The sequence below is a fragment of the Nomascus leucogenys genome, chromosome 2 (assembly GCF_006542625.1).
Source record: "Nomascus leucogenys isolate Asia chromosome 2, Asia_NLE_v1, whole genome shotgun sequence".
Lineage (NCBI taxonomy): Eukaryota > Metazoa > Chordata > Mammalia > Primates > Hylobatidae > Nomascus > Nomascus leucogenys.
The window spans coordinates 21,768,423-21,780,205 of record NC_044382.1 but is presented as its reverse complement, the minus strand read 5'-3'; the positions used below and the strand labels follow the sequence as shown (position 1 = coordinate 21,780,205).

The window sequence follows — 11,783 nt, the reverse complement described above, 5'->3', positions numbered from 1 at the left end:
ACCTTCTTGGTTCTAAAAATTTGTTCAGAAAGCCTGATGGTTGTTTAAATGCTTAGCACCATGACACACATGTAATAAAAATTGCATAAATGGACCGGGTGCGGTGGCTCGTGCCTGTAATCCCAGCACTTTGGAAGGCCAAGGAGGCTGGATCCCCTGAGGTCAGGAGTTCGAGATCATTCTGGCCAACATGGTGAAACCCTGTCTCTACTAAAAAAATACAAAAAATTAGCTGAGCATAGTGGCGGACACCTGTAATCCCAGCTACTCATGAGGCTGAGGCAGGAGAATCGCTTGAACCCGGGAGGTGGAGGTTACAGTGAGCCGAGATTTCACCATTGCACTCCAGCCTGGGCAACAAGAGCAAAGCTCTATCTCAAAAAAAAAAAAAAAAAAAAAATGCATAAATATGTTGAATCACCTGGCAAATTATTTTCTTCCCCTGGTGTCTACGTGTTCCATACTATTGTAGCCTCTTTAACTGGTAAAATAGCTACCCCAATTCAGAGATCCAGTACTTAATGCATCACATTTCCAGAGTTACGAGAAAACAGCTAAACCTGTGAGTTAGACTCACTGTTTCCCCATGGAGGAAATAAAAACCCATGATTTGAAACCTTTGGAAAACATAGGAAATGCAACATTTGGAAGTATAACATAGAAACAAGAGATAATCATACACTGCTTCCAAATGAAGTCTCACATTGGATTTGCTGATTTTTAAGACAGATTCCCCTCTTCTGGACAGCTCTGATGGCCAAGATAGAAGTTCATTTGCTATGTTTCCAGGGACTATCCTCTTTGATGTATACAGAATTTATGGGGTCTAAAGAGAACGTACAATTCTAAAGTGTTGATGTTTGAGAAAAAACTGCAATGACCAGAAGGATTGAGCCAGTTTTAGCATAAAAAATTAGGACTACATTAATGATGAGGTTGACTATACACAGTTTGGAGTGAGAGAGTTACTCTACCCAGTATCACTGACATGTTGGAATGCCAGATGAAACTGAAACAGAAAAGTTGTCTTGGGGTCTCAAAGATGTCTGATGTGCTGATATCTGTTCAGTCTTCTGCAGTCATGGGTGTAAACTCTCAAAGAGCACCACTGGGTCTTAGGCCGTGGCATAAAGACTATTCTCAATGTAGATATTTTCTTCTGCTTGGACTTCCTTTTCAACTGCATTTTGCAAAGCTTTAATTTGAGGGCTGCTAAACGAAACACTGTAGAAAGAGTTGTTGAAGAATAACATGAGTAAGAAGAAAAGCAGACCACTTCTCACATGAGCTGCACTTTTGTTTATGATCAGGCAATATCAGGTATTCGAGACTCCAGGAGCCCCATTCACACAAAGTATAAAATAAATAGTGCCTTCCAGAGTTGTAAAAAGTGTGGCTCTTATTATTAAGTTGAAGAAAATTCTGTTTAATAAGCATGTAGATAGACAATCTAAGAAGTATTCAAAAACTCAGACTGGTCTCTTTGAAACTCGCATAATAGAATACAAAAATGGAAAATCTAAAAATACAGAGCTCTGACATCAAATTAAGTGGCTGAATCAAGATGCACATTTTCAAATGTGGCTAAGAATTGGATGACTGGTGCTTTTCCAACTGTAGCTTGTGATCCTTTAGAGAGGGTTGTTAAATCTACTTACGATCTACATCCTATATTCAAGATAAAAACAGAATAGAGAAACATTGAATATAGTTAAATAGTCCTGTTTCACAAGTGTACACTGGATCATAGCATTAAAAATCTTCCTGTGCTGGGCGCAGTAGCTCATGCCTCTAATCCCAGAACTTTGGGAGGCCATGGCAGGAGGATCCCTTGAGGCCAGCATGAGCAACATAGCGAGGCCCCGTCTCTACAGATTTTTTTTTTTAATTAGCCAGGTGTGGTGGCTTGTGCCTATAATCCTGGCTACTTGGGAGGCTGAGACAGGAGAATCGCTTGAACCCAGGAGGTAGAGGTTGCAGTGAGCCGAGATCACACCACTGCACTCCAGCCTGGGCAACAGAGTGAGACTCTGTCTCAAAAAAAGAAATCAGTAGGAAGAGTGGAAATACCAGTGAGGGAAGAAAGTGGACTTAATTTTAACTTATGTGTAGCATTTTGATGTAACTGGTTATTTTTATATAATATATTTGCATATAGTGATTATTTGTTACCAAAGCCTGCCCCCAAAATACAGAACTTGTCTTCATTCAGCTGCAGATGAAACACATGTGCACACATTTAAAGAACTGTGAAAAACAAAGCTCCACTATGGTCCCTAAACAGACCAGTCATACATGTGTTAAGACACTTAATTTAAGTGTCAATGAGCTCAAATGACTCAGTGTGATATAACCGCCGAGAAGATAATGTCATGAAAAAGTGTTCATAATTTGTTAGTGTGGGTTTTTTTTTTTTTTTGGCTTTTTTTATACTTTACACATTTCTCTTCCATTCCAGAAATATTTATGAGCACAGATTCCTGAGATTGAGTCCTTTATATGCTATGTGATGTGACCTTAGATGTCACTCAACATTTCTGAAACTGTTTTCCAATCTGTAAAATGAGAATAGTGCCTCTCTCGCAGTTTATTGCTGTGAAGGGCTTGACTGCAATAACACAAGTCGATGTGTATTGAGCACTTATAATATGCTGGCACTGTTCAGACAGGTTCTGTGGATTGGCTCAGGTAATTAACTCAGACTCAGGAAAGTCTGTGTACAAGCATCCAATGACGGAGAACTAGACTTAATAGATGGCAGCCTAAGTAAGAGGGATGGATTCTGAATCAGAGAAAGTCCTTACTTAAAGCTCAGCCTGAACCAAATGAAGCAGGCTGGCTGGCTTTAGAACTAGGCAGTCTCCTACCATTACCGGCAATGGGGCAGATGGCCTTGGGGCATAGATGCAGTAAAGGGGATTTAAATTGTAACTGGGGCCGGGTGCAGTTACTCATGCCTATAATCCCAGCACTTTGGGAGGCCAAGGTAGGCGGATCACCTGAGGTGAGGAGTTCGAGACCAGCCTAACATGGCAAAAACCCCATCTCTATTAAAAATACGAAAATTAGCCAGGCATGGTGGCAGACGCCTGTGATCCCAGCTACTCAGCAGGCTGAGGCTGGAGAATTGCTTGAATCTAGGAGGTGGAGGTTGCAAATTGCACCATTGCATTCCAGCCTGGACGTCTCAAAAAAAAAAAAAAAGAAAAAGTAACTAGGCAGCAGGGTAGACTGAAAGGTCTTTAAAGGCAAATTCAAGCGCCTGCAAGGCTAGACAGCTAATATAGATCAGTGGAGCAGGCTGGGTAGGGAGCAGCAGGATTAATGGAAGCTGTGGAAAACTGGAGGCACTTGCCCTACCTCAGTGCCTTTGCACTCCCTGCCCCTGCAGCCAGGAATTATCTTCCTCCAAATTATCTGCTTTCTTGGCACTCACTCAAACAGACCCTTATCCTGTTCTATAGTCCCCATGGTGTTTATCTGTAAGCATGTAAAAGAACCATGCTTATTTGCTTACATCGTTTTTGTCTGTTTTATTCATCTCTTTGAAATAGCCAATAACACTCAGTAAGATAAAGCATTGAATATGGTGAAACCCTGTCTCTACTAAAAATATGAAAAAATGGCCAGGCATGGTGGATCAAGTCTGTAATCCCAGTACTTTGGGAGGCCGAGGCAGGCAGATCACCGGAGGTCAGGAGTTTGAAACCAGCCTAACCAACATGGAGAAACCCCCTCTCTACTAAAAATACAAAATTAGCTGGGCATGGTGGCACATGCCTGTAATTCCAGCTACTGGGGAGGCTGAGACAGGAGAATTGCTTGAACCCAGGAGGCAGAGGTTGTGGTGAGCCGAGATGGTGCCATTGCACTCCAGCCTGGGCAACAAGAGTGAAACTCAGTCTCAAAAAAAAAAAAAAAAAAAAAAAGACAAAGCATTAAACGAAATAAAAGAACAAACTAAAGCAACTCATTCAATGTTTAGTTCCATCGAGCAAATCTTGCAATTTAGTTATCTTGCCCTATGGGGTTTGCTTAGGATAGAGGTGCTCCCTCTGTACCAGCTCTGCCACAACTCCAGGGAAATACACAAAGCTACAAATATCACTGGAAGGTGTAAATAATAGAATTGCTCATTAAAGTAGACTGTCAGGATCCAAGGTATACGATGGAGAGTTTAGGAGAGAGACAGAAATCTAGTTTTATTTTACCAGAGTAGGAACCTCAAAAGTATTGACAGAAATATTTTCAAGCTTACCTTAGTTGTTGAACCTCCTTTTTGAAGAAATACTCTAAATTGAAGGGGTGGGGAGAGAGGAGTTGAAGAGAAAGTTAAACATCTCAGCAAGAGTTTATAATCTTTTTTCAATCAAGTGTATTATTTCTGTTATTACTTGGATTTTTCCCTGGTACCTTGAGGTGTCTCCTTCCCATGTCCCTTTTGATTCTGCAGGACCCAAACAAGCCATTTACTGTCCAGTATCTCAATTTCATTAATGGTTTGGTGTATTCATCCACATATTCTCCCTAACTTTAATGCAATTCTTAAATTATCTTTCTTTTTTTAAAAAAAATGAGTAAGTCCAAGATCCTTCTGATAGGCTGCTGAACAACAGGCATCAACCAAGATTTGTTTTAGATGAACTGGGTCATAAAGCCGTATACTTTAAGAGTCACCTCTATGAAAGGATAACTTTGCAAGAGTTTGTACTACCAGTCATCTCTCTCCTAAAGAAGGAAATAATGAGTTATTTTTGCTTAAGGAGGAAAGTATATTTTGAGGTCGTTAGGGCTCAGAATACAATGCCCTCAAATAGGCTTCTTTGGAATTCAAAGTGACAGCACCTGGGGAGGAGCATATTTAGGGAAGGGCTTTCTCTGAAGCTCCCCTATCTAGCTAAGGGCCAGATCGTCCAGAAGATATTCTGTTGTTGTGAATCCTTTCCCCAGATATCTCAATATCTCATCAATGGCAGGGCGGGGGCGGGTGGGGGTGGTGGGGGAACTGATGCACATCACAGGAAGGAGACTAGAGCTGACAACACATCCAGAGTCCAGAGGAATTTGTCCTGCCCTATAGTCTGTTCTTTGGGCCCATTCATCTCCCCTAAAAATCATTTATTCTTCCTCTAAAATTGCCTACATCCATCACTTTTCTCTCCCCTAAGAAAGGGGTATTTAAGGCCAGGTGCAGTGGCTCACGCCTGTAATCCCAGCACTTTGGGAGGCAGAGGCAGGCGGATCATGAGGTCAGGAGTTCAAGACCAGCCTGATCAACATGGTGAAATCCCATCTCTACTAAAAACACAAAAATTATCTGGGTGTGGTGGCATGAGCCTGTAATCCCAGCTACTCAGGAGGCTGAGGCAGGATAATTGCTTGAACCTGGGAGGCGGAGGTTGCAGCGAGCTTGAAGGGGGCCAGCCTCTCCACACCTGTGGGTATTTCTCATCAGGTGGGACGAGAGACTGAGAAAAGAAATAAGACACAGAGACAAAGTATAGAGAAAGAACAGTGGCCTAGGGGACCAGCGCTTAGCATACGGAGGACCCATGCCGGCACTGGTGTCTGAGTTCCCTCAGTATTTATTGATCCCTATCTCTACTATCTCAGTGAGGGGGATGTGGCAGGACTATAGGGTAATGGTGGGGAGAGGGTCAGCAGGAAAACATGTGAGCAAAGGTCTCTGTGTCATAAATAAGTTTAAGGAAAAGTGCTATGCCTTGATGTGCACGTAGGCCAGATTCACGTTTGACTTTACACAAGCATCTTAGTGCAGTTAAAGAGCAGTAGTGCTGCCAGCATGTCTCACCTCCAGCCATAAGGCGGTTTTCTTGTATCTCAGTAAATAGAATGTACAATCGGGTTTTACACCGAGACATTCCATTCCCAGGGACAAGCAGGAGACAGATGCCTTCCTTCTTATCTCAACTGCAAAGAGGCCTTCCTCTTTCACTAATCCTCCTCAGCACAGACCCTTTACGGGTGTCGGGCTGGGGGACGGTCAGGTCTTTCCCTTCCCACGAGGCCATATCTCAGACTGTCTTGGTGGGGGGGAAACCTTGGACAATACCCAGGCTTTCTTGGGCAGAGGTCCCTGTGGCCTTCCGCAGTGCATTGTGTCCCTGGGTACTCCAGACTGGAGAATGGCGATGACTTTTACCAAGCATACTCCCTGCAAACACATTTTTAACAAAGCACCTCCTGCACAGCCCTAATCCATTAAACCTTGAATCAACACAGCATATGTTTCTGCGAGCACAGGGTTGGGATTAGGGTTACAGATTAACACCATCTCAAGGCAGAAGAATTTTTCTTAGTATAGAACAAACTGGAGTTCCTTATGTCTTCTTCTTTCTACATAGACAGTAACAGTCTGATCTCTCTTTCTTTCCCCCACAGAGCTGAGACTACACCACTGCATTCCAGTCTGGTGACAGAGCAAGAGACTCTGTCTCAAAAAAAAAGAAAGAAAAGGGTATTTAAGCTCCAGGCATCTGGCCCTTTCTTCCATCTCATATTTTGTGTGGCTTCTGTACACATAATAAATATGTATTCCTTTTCTCCTGTTAATCTCCTAATAATCTATTCTTTTCGGTGTACTCAAGTATCGAAATTTCAGACGGAAAGTTTGAACTTCCCTGCAAGGTATTTTACCCAATTGCTAAATAACTTTGACTAACCAGGCTCCAAAATAATTATGTAAAAACTTCCTCAAATTTGCCAAACATACTCTTAATTTTCCGATTCTCCTCTGCCCAGACCCATGAACTAAATCAGTCATGGCTTCAAATACCACCTCTTGCAAAATAGCTAACTAGGGTTCCTTTATGGGTGGCAGGTTATACTGAGACAAACACACACACACACAATTAGCAGAAGGGAGACATGAAGCCCGGGGTGGTTGCTTTTTGAAGACTTTTGTTTTACTTTTTTAGTCTGTGTCTTGCTATCAGTTTCCTCTCCCAGTGTCTCATGTGCCTCTTCTTCTAAATGAGTGTTGCAAAATTTTAACAATATCACCCCCACAGGGAAAAAAATTAGATCTTGTAGGGGAGAGAATAAATCTTATATACCACAATGGTGTGTTGACTTCCAGATCGCAACACTACCCAACAAACTCCTATTTCTTGATACAGTTGGCCCTCGATATCCACAGGTTTGGCATCCTCAATTTCAACCACTCACAAATTGAAAATTAAAAATAAAAATAAAAATAAAAATAATACACAACAATAATAATACAGATAAAAAACAATACGATATAACAACTATTTACATGGCATTTACATTGTATATTAGGTGTTCTAAGTAATCTAGAGAAGATTTAAAGTATACTGGAGGAAGTGAGTAGGCTATGTGCAAATACTACACCATTTTATAAGGGACTTGAGCATCTGCAGATTTTGGAATCGAGGGGCTCTGGAACCAATCCCCCAGGGGTACTGAGGAACGTCTGTATTTAATTTTTCTTGGTCTGGCATTGTGGCTCATGCCTGTAATCCTAGCACTTTGGGAGGCCGAGGCAGGTGGATCACCTGAGGTTAGGAGTTTGAGACCAGCCTAGCCAACATGGCAAAACCCCATCTCTACTAAAAATACAAAAATTCGGCTGGGCGCAGGGGCTCATGCCTGTAATCCCAGCACTTCGGGAGGCCGAGGCGGGCAGATCACAAGGTCAGGAGATCAAGACCATCCTGACTAACATGGTGAAACCCCATCTCTACTAAAAAATACTCTACTAAAAAATTAACCAGGCGTGGTGGTGGGCGCCTGTAGTCCCAGCTACTTGGGAGGCTGAGGCAGGAGAATGGCTTGAACTCAGGAGGTGGAGGTTGCAGTGAGCCAAGATCGTGCCATTGCACTCCAGCCTGTGAGACAAGAGAGAAACTCTGTCTCAAAAAAATTCTTATAGAATTAAATTTTTTCCATAGGGGAATAATAATTGAAAAATAACAAGTTTAAAAAATCGTGGTTTTAAGTGAAAACTTCACTAGAATATAAGTTCTATGAGATTTATAGAGATTTATGGCGAAAGGATCTTTCTAACTACAATTACAGTTTAAGATTGCTGTGCACTTGTCATGTGCCAGGAACCATTCTCAGTGCTTTTTTTTGTTGTTCTTTTCCTTTTATTTTAGAGACAATGTCTCACTATGTTGCCCAGGCTGGTTTTGAACTCCTGGGCTCAAGCAATCCTCCTGCCTCAGCCTCCCAAAGTGCTGGGATTACAGACATGAGCCACTGCTCCTGGCTGGTGCTTTTTTACATTTTTTTTTTTTTAAGAGATGGGGTCCCACCATGTTGTTCAGGCTAGTCTTTAACTCCTGGGCTCAAGCAATCCTCCTGCCTCACTCAGCCTCCCAAGTAGCTAGGATAACAGGCATAAGACCCCACACCCAGCTCCCATTCTTAGTGCTTTGTAGGTACCAATGCATTTAAACTACATTTCCCTTCCCCCCGAGGTAGATGGTATTACCATGTGCCTTTTACAAATGAGGATTTGGGGAGACAACGGGAAGTCGTGTGAAATCAAAATCACGTGACTTAGGAAACCAGTGAACCCAGGCAATTTGGCTGTACATCCCTTGTTCTAGTCCCTTAGGAACAATCTTGAAATGACTTACTTTTGGCAATGATGACACCCAAAATAGCAAGAAGCACCAAAACAGAAACAGAGACTCCAGCATAGATTCCTTTAGTGATGTTGGCCGTCTGTAGACTATGTGCTGGGGACAGTTGCTGAGGAAACAACAACAGATCAAAAAAGCATCTTGTTAGAAAGTTATGAAGAGAAAACATTTCCCAGAATCACTTACCCAGCCACATTTACCTGTATTGGTGCTTGGGGACTTCTGGAACATAAGGGTAAGACCAAATGATCTGAGTTTATAACCATATGGTGAAAATCTAGGATGACTTGAAATGCAAAACATATTTTACAATGATGGAGGTGTTTTCTAGCTTGCTTGAGATTGTATTTACATAGGTGTACACATTTGTCAAAACTAAAACTGTATGCTTAAAGTGGGTTTGTGTGTGAATTTTTTAATTTACTGTTTTAAAAGTCAATAGGCTATTTCCACAAATACATCATCTTGTGATATTAAAAAAGAAAAAATGTCAGGCGTGGTGGCTCACGTCTCTAATCCCAGAACTTTGGGAGCCCAGGCATCCTGAGGTCAGGTATTCGAGACCAGCCTGGGCAACATGGTGAAACCCCATCTCTACTAAAAATACAAAAATTAGCTGGGTGTGGTGGTGCATGCCTATAATCCCAGCTACTTGGGAGGCTGAGGCAGGAAAAATTGCTTGAACCCAGGAGGCAGAGGTTGCAGTGAGCCAAGATTTCGCCACTGCACTCCAGCCTGGGCAACAGAGTGTGATTCCGTCTCAAAAAGAAAAAAATAAAATAAAATAAATTGTTTATATAAATTGACTTGATGTGATGTTATCTTAATGTGCTCAGTTATTGAATTTTGTCCTTGATTACAGTCCTTACTTGTCTTTTTACCTGTAATTGAAGATTCTGTCTCTATCTAAATAAATAGATTTGAGAGTAGCTGCACACAGACATAGCCATGATTAACAATTCAATGCTATGCAATCATGAAGAAATGTAAAATTGTTTAAGTCTTCCGGTGCCTATCACAAGAGATCATCACCTCCTGGAATAGGCCTGAAATGTGCCTGGCTTCCTGCTGGTCCCCCTTTCATGGCTTAGTTCTAATCCTAAAGAGAGCCCACCGGGTAGGTATTTTAATAGAAGGAAGGGGGAGAATCTGAGTGAAGGACAAGTCTTCTCATTTGTAAAATCTTAATCCCCGGAGTCAACATCCCAGGTCTTCTACTTCGTCACTGTGTGACCATGGACAAGCTGTTTAGCCTCTCTGAATCTATTTCTACGTCTAGCAACAGTAGATTCAATAGGGTTCTTTGCAAGGGTACTTCTAGGTCCTTCCTGATAAACACTATGAATATAGTGGAGTAACAGCATTTGAGCCATGCTTGCTTAGAAGCGGCATAGCCAGTGTCTGGGAGTGCAAAACTATGTTATTATTACTTTACCTATGGGGTGGGAGGGAAGTGTAATGTGAGTAGATGGAGAATGGGGTTTCAGGAGGCAGGCTTTGCTTTCATTTTTTAATTACAACACACAAATACTGCATGCTCATTTTAGAATGTGCAGCTAAGCATAAAAAAGGAAAACTAAAAAAAACCATAACCAGGTCAGGGACAGTGGCTCACACCCATAATCCTAGCACTTTGGGTAAGGCAGGAGGATAGCCTGAGCCCAGGACTTTGAGACCAGTTTGGTGAGACCCTGTCTCCAAGAAAAAAATAAAATTGGCCAGGAGTGGTGATGCATGCCTGTGATCCCAGCTACTTGGGAGGCTTGGGGTGGGAGGATCACTTGAGCCTGGGAGGATGGGTCTGCAGTGAGCTGTGATCGTGCCACTGCACTCCAGCCTGGGCAATGGAGTGAGACTCTCTCTCGAATAAATAAATAAACCATAACTTTAACATCCAGAAATGAGCACTTTTGCCATTTCGCTTTATATGCTTTTCTAGAAATTTATTCTTCTAGGATTTTTTCTTAACAGAAATAATTACTATATTCTATATGAACTATAGTACATCATAATTGTATACTATTTTAAAAGTTGCTTCTTTCACTTAATAATGTGTTGTAACCAACATGCTATAACCTATGTCAGTAAATGCACTGCAATGACTACATTCTTATGCTCTGTTGCCCAGGCTGGAGTACAGTGGTGCAATTTCAACTCACTGCAATCTCCACCTCCTGGGTTGAAGTGATTCTCCTGCCTCAGCCTCCCAAGTAGCTGGGATTACAGGCACCCGCCACCACACCCAGCTAATTTTTCTATTTTTAGTAGAGACGAGGTTTCATCATATTGGTCAGGCTGGTCTCGAACTCCTGACCTCAGGTGATCCACCTGCCTCAGACTCTCAAAGTGCTGGAATTACAGGCGTGAGCCACCATGCCCTGCCAATGACTACATTCTTTACGGCAATATGTGCACATGCTTAACTAAGTAATCCCTTACTGTTAAACATTTAGGTTGTTTATAATATTTTCATGATTATAAGTATTAACAATGAACATCCTCCTCATACATTTCTACTTATTAGTTCAATTTTTTCCTTAAGATAGAGCCCAGGAAGGTGACCTACTGGGTCAGAATGTATTCTGCATGTTTTCAAGATACCCGGGAGAAGACATCTTGATATCTTCAGTCAAGGCACAGAAAGCCCAAGTTTCTGCTACTGCCAACCTTGAACCTGCCTCTAAATTGTTTTCTCTTGCTTCTAAACATACCTATTCTGTAGGTAACTGAGACCAAGAATAACCTCACAGGCCGGGCGCGGTGGCTCACATTTGTAATCCCAGCACTTTGGAAGGCCAAGGCAGGTGGATCACCTGAGGTCGGGAGTTCAAGACCAGCCTGACCAACATGGAAAAACTCTGTCTGTACTAAAAATACAACATTAGCCAGGCGTGGTGGTGCATGCGTGTAATCCCAGCTATTCAGGAGGCTGAGGCAGGAGAATTGCTTGAGCCCGGGAGGCAGAGGTTGCAGTGAGCCAAGATAGCGCCATTGCACTCCAGCCTGGGCAACAAGAGTGAAACTCTGTCTCAAAAAAAGAAAAGAAAAGAAAAGAAAAGAAAAGAAAAGAATAACCTCACTATTCTGAGGGTTTTTTTTTAAAATCCAGCACAAGTCTAGCCATATGTCAACATATTAAACATATACATG

At 42.1% G+C, this 11,783-nt stretch overlaps 1 protein-coding gene across 2 annotated transcripts in view; it reads right to left on the bottom strand.

The window, feature by feature from the left end:
• Positions 1-902: 902 nt before the first annotated feature.
• Positions 903-11,783, bottom strand: part of HAVCR1 (hepatitis A virus cellular receptor 1) — a 28,068-nt gene continuing 17,187 nt past the window's right edge. Inside the window, exons 6-8 of one of the 2 annotated variants that reach the window (XM_012504686.2) lie at positions 8,628-8,742; positions 4,259-4,292; positions 903-1,224 (exon numbers count right to left, since the gene is read on the bottom strand). In XM_012504686.2, coding sequence (XP_012360140.2) covers positions 1,116-1,224; positions 4,259-4,292; positions 8,628-8,742 — 258 coding nt within the window. In that variant the 3' untranslated portion in view covers positions 903-1,115. The remainder of the gene's footprint in view (positions 1,225-4,258; positions 4,293-8,627; positions 8,743-11,783) is intronic. The other variant, XM_030822589.1, reaches the window with a different exon arrangement.